This window comes from Trichosurus vulpecula, chromosome 3 (assembly GCF_011100635.1).
Source record: "Trichosurus vulpecula isolate mTriVul1 chromosome 3, mTriVul1.pri, whole genome shotgun sequence".
In the NCBI taxonomy this organism is placed as follows: Eukaryota; Metazoa; Chordata; class Mammalia; order Diprotodontia; family Phalangeridae; genus Trichosurus; species Trichosurus vulpecula.
The window spans coordinates 334393868-334412966 of record NC_050575.1 but is presented as its reverse complement, the minus strand read 5'-3'; the positions used below and the strand labels follow the sequence as shown (position 1 = coordinate 334412966).

Below are 19099 nucleotides of genomic sequence, written 5' to 3'. Positions count from 1 at the left end.
CATGTGTCTGTAATCGTGTATAATGATCTCCTGGTTCTGCTCCCCTCACTCGCCATCAATTCATGTAAGTTATTCCAGGTTGTGATGAAGTCCGTCTGCTCCTCATTTCCTATAGCACAATAGTATTCCATTACATTCATATACCACAATTTGTTTAGCCATTCCCCAATTGATCAGCCTCCCCTTGATTTCCAGTTCTTTGCCACCACAAAAAGAGCTGCTATAAATATTTTTGTACATATGGGTCCCTTTCCCACTTATCTGATCTCTTTGGAATACAGCCCTAGAAGTGGTATTGTTGGGTCAAAGGGTATGCACATTTTTATAGCCCTTTGGGCATAGTTCCAAATTGCTCTCCAGAATGGCTGAATCAGTTCACAGCTCCACCAACAATGTAGCAATGTTCCAGTTTTCCCACCTCTGCTCCAGCATTTTTCATTTTCCTATTTTGCCATGTTAGCCAATCTTATAGGTATGAGGTGGTACCTCAGAGTTGTTTTGATTTGCATTTCTCTAATCTATAGTGATTTAGAGCATTTTCTCATATGCTTATAGATAGCTTTAATTCTTCCTCTGAAAACTGCCTGTTCATATTCTTTGACCACTTCTCACTGGGGGAATGACTTGTATTCCTATAAATTTGGTTCAGTTCTCTTTATATTTCGGAGATGAGGCCTTTATCAGAGACACTGGTTGTAAAGATTTTTTCCCAATTTTCTGCTTCCCTCCTAATCTTTGTTGCATTGGCTTCGTTTATACAAAAACTTTTCAATTTAACATAGTCATAATTATCCATTTTGCGTTTTGTAATGCTCTCTATCTCTTGTTTGGTCATGAATTCTTCCCTTTCCCATAAATCTGACAGGTAAACTATTTCTTTAGTTCTTTTTTCTACTCCACAAGCTCCTTTAGTTTCTTATTATCCAATGAATTAAGCAGGACCACCATAACCAGTTGACATCTGCACATTCTCTTGCTCACATCTTTCTGTCCAAACTAATGCTCTCATATGTACGAGGTTGCTCTCCCCTTTCCCCCAAGCAAATTCTATTCTCCTTAGGATATTTCATCTTTCAGTTTGGCTTACTTCTCTGCTTCTAATGAATTGGTGGTTTTAAGGTACTGTCCTGATCTACCGCATCTACCACATTTCAGTAAGGTGCTAATGGGAAGTTGGGTGGCCCAGTGGATAGAGTGCCAGGCCTGGAGTCAGAAACACCTGAGTTCAAATCCAGCCTCAGACACTTACTAGCTGTGTGACCCTGGGCAAGTCACTTAATCCTGTTTGCCTCAGTTTCTTCATCTGTAAAATGAGCTAGAGGAGGAAATGGCTAACTACATCAGTATCTTTTTGCCAGGAAAACCCCAAATGGGGTCACACAGGCAGTCACAAATGAACAGTGACAAGGTGCTGACCCTCTCCATAATGCCTATATGCTATGTATCAGTGTCTGGAGGATTGCTTCTTTCCACGTAAAGTGGAAACACTTGGACTTGGAGTCACAAACATCTGCCTGCTCCGCTGAATTCCTCCCAAGTTTTTCTGAGTTCTGTAAAAGGATCACTATGAAACTAAATTTGCTTCTCAATAAAGAAGCTTAGGTGTGGGCTTACTCTGTTTTATTGGGCTTTGCTTTGTTGCATTTCGCAGGTATTGAGCTTTTTACAAAGCGAAGGTTTGTGACAACCCTGCATTGAGCAAATGCATCAGTGCCATTTTTCCAACAGCATGCACTCACATACTGTCTTTGTGTCACATCTTGGCAATTCTTGCAGTATTTCGAAGTTTTTCATTATTATCACATTTGTGATGGTGATCTGTGATCAGGGATCTTTGATATTACTATTGTAATTGTTTTGGGGCGTCATGAACTGTGCCCGTATAAACCTTAATTGATAAATGTTGTGGGTTCTGAGTGCTCCACCAACTGGCTGTTTCCTTGTCTCTCTTCCTCTCCTTGTGTCTCAGAGAATAGGGATGCCCAACAGTATTGAAATTAGGCCAATTAATAACCCTATAATGGCCTCTAAGTGTTCAAGCGAAAGGAAGATGATAGCTGTGGCAGACTTCATTGTTGTCTTCTTATTTTAAGAAATTGCCACAGCCACTCCAGCCTCCAGCAACTAGCACCCTGATCAGTCAGCAGTCATCAATATCATGGCAAGTTCCTCCGCCAGCAAAAAGTTACAATTCACTGACGACTCAGATGATGGTTAACATTTTTTAACAATAAAGTACTTTTTATTTAAGGTATGTACACTTTTTAGACATAATACTACTGTACACTTAATAGACTGCAGTATAGTGGAAACATAACTTTTATATGCACTGGAAACTAAAAAATTTGTGATTCACCTTATTGCTGTATTTGCTTTATTATGGTGGTCTGGAACTGAACCTGTTACATCTCCAAAGTGTGTCTCTACTTACCGGCATCAAATATTTTAGTCAAGAACTCTTTTTACAGAAGGGTCAAGTCTTAAATGACTACAGATGCAGGTCAGGAGTCCTGCTGGAATTTGCCGTGATATCACTTCTGGATCCATAGGGCTATGGAGAAACAGATAAGATACTTGCATTTAAGTATTTTATGGTGATTACTTAGCTCCTGCTAAAAACTGTGCTGAATGAACTTGCACCTGCAGAGCACTTTCCCCTCTGGATGTAGATTCTCTATTCAGTGGTCACATCCCACTCTCCTTCTATTCCACCTTCAGACATTGCCCGCCTCTTCAGATGTCACTCAGACAATAGTACTAGATGTCAGTTCTGACACTATTCTGCCATATTGGTGACTCAGTTTGCCTTTTTAAAAAAATTATTGATTTTTAGTTTTCATCATTCACTTCCATAAGATTTTGAGTTCTAAATTTTCTCAGTCTCTTTCCTCCCCCCACCACAAGATGGTGTGTAATCTGATATAGGCTCTACATATGTATTCATAATGAACCTATTTTCATATTAGTCATGTTGTAAAGAAGAATTAGAACCAATGGAAGAAACCATGAGAAAGAAAAAAAACAAAAGAAAACAACAAAAAAGAGCAAATAGTATGCTTTGATCTGCATTCAGTCTCCAAAGTTCTTTTGTGGATAGTATTTTCCATCATGAGTCTTTTAGAGTTGTCTTAGATCCTTGCTTTGCTGAGAAGAGCCAAGTCTATAAAAGTTAGTCATCACACATTGTGGCTGTTACTGTGTACAATGTTCTCCTGGTTCCGCTCATTTCACTCAGCATCAGTTCATTCGAGTCTTTCCAGGTTTTTCTGAAGTCTGCCTGCTCATCAATTCTTATAGCACAATAGTATTCCATTACATTCATATACCACAACTTGTTTAGCCATTCCCAATTGATGGGTTTCCCCTCAATTTCCACTACTTCGGCACCACAAAAAGAGGTGCTATATTTTTGTACATATGGGCCCTTTTCCCATTTGTATGATGTCCTTGGGATACAGCCCTAGAAGTGGTGTGCTAGGTCAAAGGTATGCACATTTTTATAGCCTTTTGGGCATAATTCTAAATAGCTCTCCGGAATAGTTGTATCAGTTCATGACTCCACCAACAATGTAGCAATGTTCCAATTTTCCCACCTCTTCTCCAGCATTTTTCATTTTCCTCTTTTGTCATGTTAGCCAATCTGATAGGTATGAGGTGGTAGCTCAGAGTTGTTTTGATTTGCATTTCTCTAATCAGTAGTGATTTAGAGCATTTTTTCATATGACTATAGATAGCTTTAATTTCTTCCTCTGAAAATGGCCTGGAACAATATCCTTTGACCATTTATCAATTGGGAAATGACTTGTATTCTTATAAATCTGAGTCGGTTCGCTATGTATTTTAGAAATGAGGCCTTTGTTAGAGACACTGGTTGTAAAAATTCTTTCCCAGTTTTCTGCTTTCCTCTTAATCTTGGTTGTGTTGCCTTTGTACAAAACCTTTTCAATTTAATGTAATCAGTTATTCATTTTGCATTTCATAAAGTTCTCTATCTTGTTTGGTCATAAATTCTTCCATTCTCCACAAATCTGACAGGCAAACTATTCCTTGCTCTCCCACTTTGCTTATAGTATCAGCCTTTATATCTAAATTGTGTACCCATTTTGATTTTATTTTGGTATACAGTATAAGATGTTGGTCTGTGCTTAGCTCCTGCCATGCTATTTTCCCGTTTTCCCAGCAGTTTTTGTCACTATTGTGAGTTCTTATTTTAGAAGCTGGAGTCTTTGGGTTTATCAAACAGTTGATTCCTATCGTCATTGACTATTGTGTCTGGTGTACCTAACCTATTCTGCTGTTCCACTACTCTTTCTTAGCCAGTACCAAGTAGTTTTGATGACTGCTGCTTTGTAATACAGTTTAAGATCTGGTATGGCTAGGCCACCTTCTTTAGCATTTCTTTTCATTAATCCCCTTGATATTTTGGACCTTTTGTTCTTCCAGATGAATTTTGTTATTTTTTCTAGCTCTATAAAATAATTTTTGGTAGTTTGATTGGTATGGCACTGAATAAGTAAATTAATTTAGGTAGAATTGTCATTAGCTCAGCCTGCCCACAAGGAAGTGTTTTTCCAATTATTTAGATCTGATTTTATTTGTGTGAAAAGTGTTTTGTAATTGTGTTCATATAGGTCCTGGGTTTGTCTTCGCATGTAGACTCCCAAATATTTTATGTCAAAAGTAACTTTAAATGGAATTTCTCTATCTCTTGCTGTTAGGCTTTGTTAGGAATATTTAGAAATGCCAATGATGGATTTATTTTATATCCTACTGCTTTGCTGAAGTTGTTTATTATTTCAAGTAGTTTTTTACTTGATTCTCTATATCATCGTATCATCTGCAAAGAGTGATAGCTTTGTTTATTCTTTGCCTATTCTAATTCCTTCAATTTCTTTTTCTTAGTGCTAAAGCTAACATTTCTAGTACCATATTGAATAACAGTAGTGATAATGGACATCTTTGTTTTACCCTCAGTCTTACTGGAAATGCTTCTAGCTTATCCCCATTACATATAATGCTTGCTGATGGTTTTAGGTAGATACTACTTATCATTTTAAGGAAGACTCCATTTATTCCTATGCTCTCTAGTGTTTTTAATGGGAATGGTGGTGTATTTTGTCAAAAGTTTTTTCTGCATCTCTTGAGATAATCATATCGTTTCCATTAGCTTTGTTGCTGATATCATCAGTTATGCTGATAGTTTTCCTAATATTGAACCAGCCCTGCATTCCTAGTATCAATCTTACCTGGTCATAATCTTTTTACTAATATTTTATTTAAAATTTTTACATCTATGTTCATCAGGGAAATTGATCTATAATTTTCTTTCTTTGTTTTGGCTTTTCCCGGTTTAGGTATCAGTACCATATTTGTATCATAAAAAGAATTTGGAAGGACTCCTTTGCCTATTTTCCCAAATATTCTGTATTTTGGAATTAATTGTTCTTTAAATGTTTGATAGAATTTTCTTGTAAATCCATTTGGCTCTAGAGACTTTTTTCCTAGGGAGTTCATTGATGGCTTGTTCAATTTCTTCTTCTGAAATGGAGTTAAGTATGTTATTTCCTCTTCTGTTAATCCAGGCAATTTATATTTTTGTAAATGTTCATACATTTCACTAAGATTGTTAAATTTATTGGTATACATATAGTTGGGCAAAATATTTCCTAATTATTGTTTTAATTTCCTCTTCATTGGTGGTGAATCCACCCTTTTCATTCTTTTTTTTTAAAATCAAATTAACCAAAGGTTTATCTATTTTATTGCTTTTTTTCATAAAACTAGCTCTTAGTTTTATTTGTTAGGTCAGTAGTGTTCTGAATTTCAATTTTATTGATCTCTTCTTTGGTTTTCAGTATTTCTAATTTGGTATTTAATCGGAGATTTTAAATTTGTTCTTTTTCTAGCTTTTTTAGTTGCATGCCCAATTCATTGATCTCCTCTTTCTCTATTTTATTCATGTAAGCATTTAGAGATATAAAACTTCCCCTAACAACCACTTTCAGTGAATCCCATAAATTTTGGTATGTTGTCTCATTATTGTCATTTTCTTGGATGAAGTTGTTGTTTCTGTGATTTGTTGTTTAACCCACTCATTCTTTAGGATTAGATTATTTAGTTTCCAATTTTTAGTCTATCTTTCCATGGCCCTTTATTACATGTAATTTTATTGCATCATGATCTGAAAAGGATACCTTTAATATTTCTGCCTTTCTGCATTGGATTGGTTTTTATGCCCTAGTATATGATCAGTCTGCATTCCGACTCTGTAATTCTTTCTGTGGATGTAGATAGCTCTTTCCATCCCTGATGATTTCTTGAAAGATGCTGTCCAGGCTCTTTTTTTGATCATGGCTTTCAGGTAGACCAGTAATTTTTAAATTATCTCTCCTGGATCTATTTTCCAGGTCAGTTGTTTTTCCAATGAAGTATTTTATATTTTCTTCTATTTTTTTTATCCTTTGGATTTTGTTTGACTGATTCTTGATGCTTCATAGTCATTAGCTTCCACTTGCCCAATTCTAATTTTTAAATTGTTTTCTTTAGTTAGCTTTTGTACCTCCTTTTTCATTTGGCCAATTCTGCTTTTTAAGGAGTTGTTTTCTTTAGTGTTCATTTCTTCCTTTTTTGTCAATTGTGTTTTTAAAGGAATTGTTCAGTTTTTCTTCTGCCTCTCTTATTTGACTTTTAAAATCCTTTTTGGGCTTGAGACCAGTTCATATTCCCCTTTGAGATTTTGGATGTGGGCATATTGACAATGTTGTCCTCTCCTGAATTTGTGTTTTGATCTTCCCTGTCACCAAGATACTTCTCTATGGTCACTGTTTTTCTTTGTTGCTCTTTGCTTATATTTTTTGCCTTTTTTCTGGTTTCTAAATTTGATCTCTGCTTCTAGGACACAGGGGGCATTGTCCTAGACTTCTTGTGCTGGGGTTTAGGGCCTGGTTACTGATTTTATATGGGGCCTCAGGTTCTGGCAGCTGGAGGCTGGTAGCTTACCTGGTGCTGAGCTAGAGCTGGTGGTGGTGGCTGGTATGTGCCTGGTGTTGGCAGTTGCCTGCTCCATCCCCCTGGGGCTCAGGATCTCCTGCTGGCTTGCTGAGGTGGAGCTTGCCACTGGCTTGCTAGGACACCTCCTGTCCTGTACTGATCTCCTTCAGCCACAGCAAGAAGGACCTTAGCCTCCTGAGCTAAAAGACTACTCTATCTTGTCTTTCTGCTGGCTCCACTATTTCAGAATTTTTCCTCAGGCAATATTCTCTGGTTTTTTTCAAGGTCAATAAGGGAGGGTGAGGGTGATTTATGGCTTACTCTGCCATTTTGACTCTGGGATATTGAAATAGGTGACTTTCACACTTTCTGTCTATGGGCTAAAAGCTCCAGGAGCAGCTGCAGCCACTTCCACTTCTGTTGACACTTCTGCTGCTGCCAATTCAGTCACTCCCAAGGCCTGCTGCTGGTTTTCTGGGGCTGGGGCTGTATTGGCATTCCTTGCACTGGACTATACTTCTCTTTCACCCAGTTCTGACAGACCCCTCCCACTGACCTTCTGCATTGTCTCTGGTGTCTGTGGGCTGAGAAGTCTGGAAACGGCCACTGCTGCAAGTGATTCAGGCCCCCGAGGTCTGCTCTGGCTTTGCTGGGGCCAGGTCGGCACTGGCACAGCCTGTGCTAGTGCCCTCCTCTCTCACCCTGGTGCAACAGACTCTTCTTGGTGACCTTCCACGTTTCCTTGGGCTGGAAATCTGCCTCACTCTGTCTCCTTGTGGGTTCTTCAGCTCTAGAATTTGTTCAATCACTTTTAAAATATATTTGAAAGGGATTTGGGGGAGAGCTCAGGTGAGTCCCTGCTTTCACTCTGCCATCTTCACTCTGCCCGCCTCCCTCCCCGACCCTCCAGTTTGCCTTCTTGGCCTAATCTCTGTTGGTTTTGGACTTCTGTGTTTTTCTCGTGGCTGTTTTCTTGCTTCTGTTAGTGTCTGGAAAACCCTTGGCACCAGCCCTAAGGCCCCCATTTCTTCCTTGCCTCTTGGAGATAACAGAAGTGCCACAGGGTGTTCTTAAATACAAAGTTAAAACTGTTATTACAAATAGTCTTGAGGGGATTTCTTCTTCACAGAATTCGGTCTGAGTTCGCCTTGGTCCTTTGATTACTCCAATCAGCCCTTAGCCACTTTAAGCCTTTGCCTACTGAAATGCTTAGAAGGTCTTCTGTCAAAACACATTTGGCCTTTTCTGTAAGCTTGCAGGCTATCCAGTTGCCATCTTCATGTCTCTCCTAGGGTAGAAACATTAACTGTTTTGGCTTCAACATTTTCTCTTCTGTCAGTATCAACATAGGACTTGGGATAGCAGAAAGCCATTAAGAACCTAAAAGCAAGTAACTGAGTTGACTGTAAATATTGAGGGAGGTTCTAAATGTTTTAATCCTAGACAAGTTGCCCCTTTTCATGAAGCTGACCTCTTGACATTTGATGTTGTTGTTTAGTCATTTTCAATTAGGTCCAACTCTGTAACCCCATTTGGGATTTTCTTGGCAAAGATACTGGACTGGTTTGCCATTTCCTTCTCCAGCTTATTTTACAAATGAGGAAACTGAGGGAAACAGGGTTAAATTACTTGTCTAGGGTCACACAGCTAATAAGTATCTGAGGGCAGATTTTGAATTCCGGATGATGAGTCTTCCTGACTCCATGCCTGGCACTATGTCTTCTGTGCCACCTAGCTGCCCTTTGACATATGAAAGGCATGTTATTTTTGTTCCAGTCAGTAGGGAGTTATGTATTTATGTGAGAACAAGAAGTTTCATAGCTTCTTCAAGATAGTCCCTATGTGGAACGTGGAACTGGTTCAAATTTACACCATTAAGAGCTGTTCTTCTATTGACAGGTAGACAAAAGACATGAATAGGCAGTTTTCAGAAGACATGCAATGTAAAATCACTTATGCTCCAAATCATTAATAATTGGAGAATTGCAAATTAAAATAACTCTCGAGGTGTACCACTGCACTCCAATCAGATTAAGAAAATGACTTGCCAAGGGGGCTGTGGGAGAAAAGCTATCAAATTGTGCGTACGTACCCCTTTGACCCAGCAATACTGCTACAAGGTCTATACCCCAAAGAGATCGAAGAAAGAGAAAAGGGACACTTATGTAAGAAAAATATTATAGTAGCTCTTTTCATGGTTGCAAAAAATGGGCAACTGAGGAGGTACCCATTATATAGAAAATGGCTAAACAAATTATATATAAATATGATGGAATATTATTGTTCTACAAGAAATGATGAAGGGAATGATTTTAAAGAAACTTAGAAAGGTTTGTACAAACTGATGCACAGTGAAGTGAGCAGAGCCAACAGAAAAATGTATACAACATAAACAGTATTGTAAGGACAAAAAGCTTTGAAAGACTTAGGAACTCGTATCAACACAATGACCAACCACAATTCTAGAGGACTTATGATGAAAAATGCTAACCACCTCCACTTCAGAAATTTGTTTTTGACTATGTTTGTAATAGGTTTTCTTTTCCTTGCTTTCTTAATAATAAATTTTTTTCAATAAAATTGAAAAAAGGTCATACCTGTTTTGTCTGAGGCTCCTGGAGGAACTCCACTTATCTATATTCCCCTTGCCTGATGTCCCCTAAACTTCTTGCAGTAATTACTGAGACTTCTGTAGCATTTGTCCTTTGTTACTTATCTTTTGCATGACAACCTCTCTTCAACTAAGTATTAGGTACTTTGAGGCATAAGACATCATCCTTATCTTCTGTGTATAACTAATTCCCCAGGAACTTGTATTATTATATGCTCAACAAAGCCTGCTTATTGATTATGAAAGTGGTTTTAATAAACTATTTAAAATGTACCATAAATACAAGAAACCTTAAAGCTTCTAAAGCTAGTGGGTTGAGGAGAGAGGGATAATTTCTTCAGCGATCTCATTTTATCTACTACCTATTTACATGGTGGTCCCTTTTTTTGTTCTGACCTGTGATTTCATTGGTATAGGGAACTTGGAGATAACACAATCTCTCCCAGTGCAGGTCAGCATCAACTCCTGGTTGATTCAACTCCTGGTCTTAGCTTTCTAGAGCAATGAGAGGTTAAAGGATGTCAAAGGGTCAAAAAAGACAGCATTTGTTGGAGGCAAAACTTGAAACCAGGTCTTCTGGATCCCAAGGCAAGCATCCTCTTCACTGTGCCACTCTTCCTCTTGTGATGTTCTTATGATGTTCTGATTTGTTTCTTTACCAAATTCCTGCTGTCCAGAGGGAAAAGCTCTTTTTGCTGGGAGATCACTACAATCTTTGGGAAGAAATTTGGAAGCATCACCTGAAACTTCCTCTCCCAAACTGAGGGAAGATTCTATCAAAGAAGGAGGACCATTATCAGTAAGTAATGATGATGATGATAGCTAACATTTATATAGTGCTTACTATGTGCCAAGTACTATGTTAAGCTCTTTACAATTATTATGTCATTTGGTCCTCACAAAACCCTGGGAGGTGGGTGCTGTTAATTATCTTCATTTTACAAATGAGGAAACTGAGGTAAACAGCCTCAGTGACTTGCCAGGGTCACATAGCTAGTAAGTGTTTGAGGCTGGATTTGAAAGTCTTCCTTACTCAAGGCCCCCAGCACTCTGTTGTGCTACCTAGCTGCCATTTCTTAGGAAATTATGTTGTCACTGACAATAAAGAACTAACAAATACCTGCCAGTTACTTAATGACACAATTTTGTGACTGTTTATAAACTGTAGCCCTAACATTACTCACTCCTTTGCTTATTGCTCAAATCGGTAATTCCAATTTGTGAGCTTTCCTAGCATATAACTGCAACATATTCTGTTCCTCAGATATATGTATCTATGTACACACATGTATGCATGCGCATACGTACATATATACATACATGCATTTGTACTTTGAGGCACAGGATACCTTATGCCTACTACATACATATGTATGTACATACATGTGTGTATATGTGTAAATATATACACATACACCCATCTACATATACATGCGTATATATACATATGTATACAGGGAAAGTCATAGTGATTTTTTTAAACAATTAAAAAAAGAGAAAACCTTCAATTTGAATTTATATAATTGGCAAGCAGAATTCAGCAGTTACACTTGAATCATTCAGCCATTTGTGGATGTCCATCTTGCATTAATTTCTTTTGTGTAATTAAATTGTTCCTTTTATTTATCCTAGAATTTATCAACACTTGGAAGAGAGCAGCTCCGGCAACGAGAGGACTATCTAAAGCAAAAGAGAGATAAACTGATGTCTATGAAAAAGGACCCAAGGATCAGACAGATACACAATATAGAGCAGCAGAAAGGAAAGTCTGCAGAGGAGGTAACCTTATTTTGGTGCAGGAAAAAAGCATTTGGAGGCACACAAACTAAGTTTAAAGCCTAATTTTACTACTTTGTACCTGAGCTTCTTTGGGCAGCTCAGCCCCTCGTGGACCTCAGTTTCCTTTGATATGTACAGTAAGACATAGAATTACACATCTAAAAATAGTCTCTCTTTAAAGCTCTCAGAGCTTTAAAATTACATGAAGACTTTTGGGACATCCTGTGTAACTTTAAAGAATCATGAGTTTACACTGTTATTTTGCAAAAACAAAGCAAAACCACTTTCAAACATGGGCACTCCCTGTTTTCCTTATTTTCTTCTAATAGAACATTAGAATCTATGTTTTATCTTTACTCCTGAAAAATTAATCACAGTACATTAATGCTTCATCCAGCCTCATTTTAGGGAATAAACCCAAGCCACATCTTCTTCTGTACTTTAATCAAAACTGCATTCTATTTTGTTTATTGGTTTAGGAAATTGCAGAGAAGCCAGAAATGACAGCAGAGGAGAAGCAAACATTACTAAAGAGGAGATTGATTGCAGAAAAGCTTAAAGAAGAAGTTATTAATAAGTGATAATTTTAAGAAAGTTAATTTAGTAAAACAAGTTTGAATTACTTTAAAATAAATTATTGAATCCTTAAACTAAGCTTGTTTGATTTAATCACACTGAAAAGTGCCAAAATACTTATCTATTTATACCTCTTGTACAAGCGCTAAACTATTTCTATATGGTAATCTCTTTAGCTTAAAAAAATCTGGGCGCAGCTAGGTGGTGCAGCGAGTAGAGCACCAGCCCTGGAGTCAGGAGGACCTGAATTCAAATCTGGTCTCAAACACTTGACACATGTACTAGCTGTGTGACCTTGGGCAAGCCACTTAACCCCAATTGCCCTGCCCCCCCCATCTGTAATATTCCATTCAAATTATTTTATAAAAAGTAAATAAAATAGCTACCTCACATTGCGGTTGAAAGCCTAAGTACAAAATTTATCTAAAAGTTATCTTTGCGATGAACAAAGTGATATAATAGCTAAAGGTTTAAGTACTTCTGTTTTTAGAAGTTTGGATTAATGCAATGGTAGAAGTTTAAAATTTGCAGTACACGCGATTAAACACAATGAGCAGGGAATATTATCACAGATGATAGCTGTTAATAGCTGATTCAGTTAGTTTAGGGCAGGGATGGGGAACCTCTGGCCTTGAGGCCACATGTGGCCCTGTAGGCCCCCAAGTGCAGCCTTTTGAATCCAGAAGTCACAGAACAAATCCCCTTAATAAACCATTTTGTTCTGTAAAAGCAGGACTCAGTCAAGAGGCTGTACCCAAGGACCTAGAAGGCCTTGAGGCCAGTTTCTGCACCCACTGGTTTAGGGAATTTTTGTCATTGTCAGTGGAGAATAAACGTAAAGTGCCTTCAGTATCCTTAGAACTCTGCAGGTTATTTGCATGGAACAGGCTGAACCTGAGAGCATAAACATCCTTAGCTCCTAAAATACTCCTTGAATTTGGAATTTGGATAATTGGGAACTGACTTCATAATAGGTATACCTTTCCTCCTATGGGCATTAAAACTAACTTAAGTGGGTGCCAAATTAGTGCTCAACATTCTTGTAATTTACCCACATCAATCAATAACATGCCTACTATTTTTCATCACTAGCTATTATTAGATTAGGAAAAAACTAGTGATTAAAACACACAAATCAATTTCATGTAACTTTTTATTAAAATAGTATTTATAACCGATACATGTTGGCAGATGTCACTTTAAAAAATCTACAAGGGCCCCAGGCATTCAAATGTGGGCTTTCACTTGTTCCACTGAGTCAGGGTACAAATGGAGGGGGTAGAAATTTAAGTCCGCCTGAGGATGGTGGCTCTAGACATGGCAACTAAGTGGAAGCTTAATATCTCCTGCTTCCAAGGGATTAAGGATTTTAAAAAGTCATTTGAATCTCATGATGTAATCATAATTTTCTAATACTAAAACTGTAATACAGTAATTCATGAAACATTCACATTTTTGCTATAAAGGCTCCTGTGGTGATGCAAATGTTCTTTAAAGCTCACGGCAGTTCTTTAGAAAAGAAAAACAGAATTGAGATGTAAAGTTAGTGCCTAGTACCAGAATTTTATCCACATTGGATAGGATCACATTTTCAGCCTCAAAAGGGAAAGTATGCATCATATTTGTACTCCCTTGAATTTCATGAGGAAATGTTTCAGTTTTGAGAAGGAAAGCGACTTATTAGACCAGGGTTGATGGGGGAGTTTCTTCATGTTATAGGTATACTTGATCTTAAGTCTAATACATCCTGAGTCACTTTACTGATACCTTTCATGATATATACCCTTTAGCTGTGTTAAGTGAGAGGGAAGCCCCATTCTAGGATGCCTGGAGCCCAATAGGGACATAAGATTTTATTTTCCCCATGGTCCACCCACTCTTAAGTGTAATCAGAATGCTGAAAATACAATAGATTCTCTAACTCACTAGTTTAAAACTCCTGCATTGTTTGACCTAGTGGTGTATAATAAATGTTAAACTATCAATAATTTTATTGGCTTATTAATGATACTCTAAAATGGCCATATCTCAAAACTGAGCGAACTTACATTTACAACAAACCAAACAAAAGCAATAATTATGGAATTACAGGGTCACATTTTAATTCCTGAATTTTACATTTCAGCATTAATATCACCACATGTATACAAATGGTGTAAAACAAGTACAGTGGTATTTTTAATACAAAATAAATTCTGTTTTATGGAAAAAACTATACTTCATATCTACACAGACAGCCCATCTTTTCCAAACAATAGCTAAAATTAAAATTAACTACAAAATCTCCAAAACAGGGAAACTGCTTCAGTTTAAACTATTCCAGGAAAAATGGACCCATAACACATTACAAGGATGATCTCTATGTGGTGGATTGCAGCTGGTTTCATAGTTTTGAGCTTTTATCATTTCTAACACATTAATTATAGTTTGGGAACGTTTTTCTCACTTTAGCATGATCTCAGATCATAGATGGGCAAACTAACATTAAAATATTTACAGATTACTTGCTGCTCTTTGAAAATAAAACTTCAACTGTTTGCCTCAATTATTTTTGTAATTCATTTGTGTACATGGAATGTGCTTTTACTCTTCAAAAACAAACAAACAAAAAAAGCAGCTTTCATATTACACCCCTGCTTGAGGAAAAGGTTTATGTGCTGCATGCTGACTTCTCTTTCCTAGTAACTTCTTGGTCCAAAATGGCTTCTTAATGTTAAATGCCACTTAGTTCAGCACTATTTAAAACCTGTATGTGTGTTAGTGCTTATCAGTCAACACATTTTATAAATTGTGAATGTGATAGTATGACAGCTGCTTAGCAAAGAGAGACAGCTTTACAAACAGCAGAAAGTGACTTGACACTGTATCTTCCACAAATGCTTGTACTTTGGTGCTGCTGAAAGAACTCTGCTATAGCCACAAGCAAGTTCCTGGAGAACATTCTTTTGGGAAACTACTGATTACTATCATCAGTATCTCTGGAAGTGCTGGTTTAAATGTTAGATTAATAGAACTGCCCACTTTTAAGCCAGCTTGCTTTTCTTCAAAATACATACTGGAAATTCTTGGTGTGTAATATTCAAACATGCATGGTAACAGGGTGTGCCTTCCTCCAACGGCCTGAAAGGCTGAATTTTTGTTAAATTTTGAAAGAAATGGTCCCAACAGTTTTAACTTCATTTTTTATGCTAGATAAATCTGTTTTCCCTAAAAATTGTTTTAAAAGAGGCAACTGATAAAAGAACACTATGGCCAGCACCATTACAAAAGTAACGTTATTGGGTTTGCAACTGAAGTTTCACGATCGTTTCTAGTTCTGATACATACCCAGGGCAACCCTGCAATATTAAAATTTTACTGACCTGCTCCCCTCCCTTATCCCTCCCCAAACCTGAGACTTTTTCCTTGCTGAGAAGCTGTCACCCAGGTTCTGATTACTACTAACCCACCATTTTTTGACAGCCTGAAAGGCAAACTCCTTATTACTAGAAAGAGAAAAGTTCCTTGGAAGCCTGCTGTTTACAGAACTAAACTCTTCTAGTTGATACACTGAGTGTCTTTTGCTACTCCTTGTATATTATTTTATATGTTCAAGGGAGAAAGCTTTTTGATTCAGACTTTAAGCTCACTGAACAGTTGCAGCATTTAGTAATACCCCACAGTGAGGTTCCCCTCCCCCCAAAGTTTTTATGAGCCAAGGCGAGGTCTTTTTCTTGGAGATGTCTCCTCCTCTTCCTCCTCTTCTTCATCATCTGGATAATCCACTAGGCCAACCAGACTTCCCTGTTGAAAAAGAAAAAACCTAACTTACAACATTGAAATATATTTGATACTTTTTTACAGAGAGAAGCAACTCTATGAATATTAAAACATTTCTGTACACTTAATATATAATTTTTAGCTAGCTATCAAAGAAGCACATAATTTATGGCATCTACACAAAAAGGAAAGAAATCTAAATGTTATGAGATTGAATTCTTATCAATTAGTGTTAACTGAAGGCCAAATGGCAGTTTTATAGGCAATGTCAAGGTCATATAATGGGAAAAATATATTTGCTAATTAAAGATTGTTTAAAACTTGGATGTTTAATGATAACTTATTTTCTCACTTCTAAATTTAGAAAAATACTTTCTAGGTCTACCTGGACTCACTGCTGCAGAATTGGTCCCTGCACTGTGGAAGGTCCACCCAACTTAAAACCATAGACCTTGCAGAGTTTCTTATTTCAGTAACAAGGAATTGGACTGGGAATGTAATGTAGGTAACTCATATATAACAAGCAAAGAAATGATAGCCAATTAGTAAAGACCTTAGTAAATTAGTAAAGATGTAGATATAGAATTTTAAGAGGTGTAAAGGATCAGGCTAATATATAATTGTCTCATTTTACACATGAGAAGACTTAAGCTCATAGTGGTTAGGTGACACAAGATAATGGCAGAGCCTGGAGTAGAACCTAGGTGTCCTGACTTGATCACCATTTAGTTTCCTACTCTATAACTTTCCTTGTAGAACCACAGAAATAAAATTTTATAGCTGAAAGGAATATTAACAGATCATCTATGCATAACCCCTCATTTAGATAGCTAACAGGGCTTAATGTTATAGACCAGGGCTGCCCAAAATACAGCCTGCGGGCCACATGCAGCCCACAGTGCGATTTTATGCGGCCCACCTGCGGGTTTTAATTGCCACGAGCGAAAAAATAACGCATGGAATGCATATCAGATTTTTTAATTCCATCACTAATAAATAATCTTGTTGATGTTAATTTTCTTTGGTGTTTTTAAGCAGTATTATGGACAGAACACATCACACAGAATTTTCAATTGACCTGTGGGATGCGTTCCGTCTGTACGATGCAGACTAGTCAGCATGCACCTACCTTTATTCTGTTGTGTTGCTGCTTTGTTGTTTTGTGTTTGCTTTCGCACTTCGCCTGTCGTGTTGATGACGCGTGTTCCCCCACTTTCTATTAGTATACTGTATTTTTTATTCTGGATGTGGCCCTCAAATAATTATTTTATTTTAATGCGGCCCTAATATAACCTAAGGTTGGACAGCCCTGTTATAGACCATCCTTTCTCACCCACCAAATTATCAAAGGGTAGCTGAAAACACACTAAATATGAACTGTCATAGGTCGTCAAGTTTTCTTAGTGCCCCAAACCCCTGAATCTGTTAATTCACAAAAATAAGGACCCTATCCCCCCCACAAAAGACCTATTTAATTGAAATGACTGTTTAATCCTTGTATTGAGCATAGGTATTGGATTCAGAGTTATAAATTTATCTACTGCTCTCAAAAATATCCATTTACTCCCCCTAAAAAAACTTTTTTGGGGGGGCAAATTTATCTGTGTTGGGAACTCCCAAAGTGGAACTTCCTATCATTGTTGCAGTTGTGTAACTTATGGTCTCATAGAATTGCAGGGTTAATAAGATGTTAATTAATTTGTACATTTTCACAGAGTAATGTGCTTGAAGCAGGTCTTACAGACTCCAAAGTTAGTGGCCCTGTGTCCACTATCACACTACCTCTTAGCAACAATATAAATACAGAACAGAATTTATTAACTTTCAAGCCCCTAAAAATATTATTTTTACAAATTTTAAAAATTGGCAACACTGTTTTCTATGGTTTCACAATAGCTGTACTTGACACCTGGAATGCTCTCTTTCTCCCTATTTTCACCTCAACCTCCTGGCTCCTTTCAAAATTCAGCCCAAGCACCACTACCCTCTCAATGGCCTTTCCCGTTCCGTCCCAGACTCCCTCAGTCTCACCCCACAGATTACCTGGCATGTGTGCTGAATATTTTCTGCATATAACTACATATGTGCTTGTTGTCTCTTTCATCAGAATGTAAGCACTTTGACAGCAAGGCCTATTCTGCTTTTATCTCTATATCCTCTATATCCTAGCACAGAGCCTGGCAGACAGCAGGCACTTAATGATCTCAAATGAATGCATACTAAATTGAGATCATCCAAATGAAAATCTAATGAAAATCTGTGAAGAGCTTTTACATCAACACCATCAGAAAAATAAGCAATAACAATCTTCCTGTCACAAGAGAAGCTGCTGTTTTCTGACTCTATCTGTATGTTTTAAAATCTAGCAGATGGTGAAAGATTATGAAAAACATCAGGCTTGTAACAAGATGTTATTTATGTTATACTGAAAAGCCTGAAACCAAAATGCAGCTTTATTTATCTATGTATCTTTTTTAAGGGGGTGGAGGTGAAGAAGAAAATCTGACTACTGAAAGAAGTGTGAAGTGGAAGAGAAAACAATTTAACAGAAACAAAGCCAATCATATTCTGTACTTTCCCTCCCCAATTGTCTGGCTAGTTTCATTGTCTGGATGAGGCCAACACGTTAAGTCTGAGCTAAAAAAGGATAACTTAGTGAGCCTTCAAATAATTAAAATTTCCACTTCTATTAGGAACTCATCGTCAGCTATGACTGATAATGTCATCTGCTATAAGTGCCTCAGTCCAAAGCCTAAATCTTAAGGTAGAAATAAAAAGATTACTGTTCAAAATAATTTATACTAAGGCCTCACCTATCTATCCAAGACTGAGCTATCTGGTAACTCTGTCAATTCATAAGCAAAAATTTAAACCTGAATTCAATTTAATCAACTAGGTATCAGAGTCCATAAAGCAAAACACTTGTACTTTACTCAAAGAAGAGATCCCTAGACCCTGACTCGGAGAGTAATTTACTCTTATTTTACACAAATTACAAACAAGCTCCATAGCTACTTCACAAATCTATAACACGATTAAAAACAGAAAATTAAGAGGGACAGACTTATTTAATAATATTAAAAGACAAATAATTGCAAAGGAAAAAAATCAACACAAGATTTGAGGAAGTAAAGCAGGACATTTACCATAGTAAGAATTTCTGTATGTCAGCCTAAGACAGTATTCATATAAGATCTTTGAAGGTCATCAAAAATCATGTTCAATATACTCTGTTGGTGGTAGCATATAATAAATACAGAATAAAATAAAGGCAAAAAAATGCTGTTAAAAATATAAACAAAGCTATTTGAACTTAAAAATCCAGAATAGCCATCAGATAGATGTAACACATAATAGAAGCTTTAAGTCAATTTAAAATATATT

General features: G+C 37.1%; 2 protein-coding genes across 4 annotated transcripts in view; one reads left to right on the top strand and one right to left on the bottom strand.

Moving 5' to 3' along the window:
- Positions 1-12030, top strand: part of CFAP36 (cilia and flagella associated protein 36) — a 44125-nt gene extending 32095 nt beyond the window's left edge. For both annotated transcript variants that reach the window (XM_036750685.1, XM_036750686.1), the window contains 3 exons: positions 10279-10400; positions 11234-11380; positions 11860-12030. In XM_036750685.1, coding sequence (XP_036606580.1) covers positions 10279-10400; positions 11234-11380; positions 11860-11961 — 371 coding nt within the window. In that variant the 3' untranslated portion in view covers positions 11962-12030. The remainder of the gene's footprint in view (positions 1-10278; positions 10401-11233; positions 11381-11859) is intronic.
- Positions 12031-14033: 2003 nt separating this feature from the next.
- PPP4R3B (protein phosphatase 4 regulatory subunit 3B) overlaps positions 14034-19099 on the bottom strand; it is an 81117-nt gene continuing 76051 nt past the window's right edge. For both annotated transcript variants that reach the window (XM_036749029.1, XM_036749031.1), the window contains exon 16: positions 14034-15739. In XM_036749029.1, coding sequence (XP_036604924.1) covers positions 15644-15739 — 96 coding nt within the window. In that variant the 3' untranslated portion in view covers positions 14034-15643. The remainder of the gene's footprint in view (positions 15740-19099) is intronic.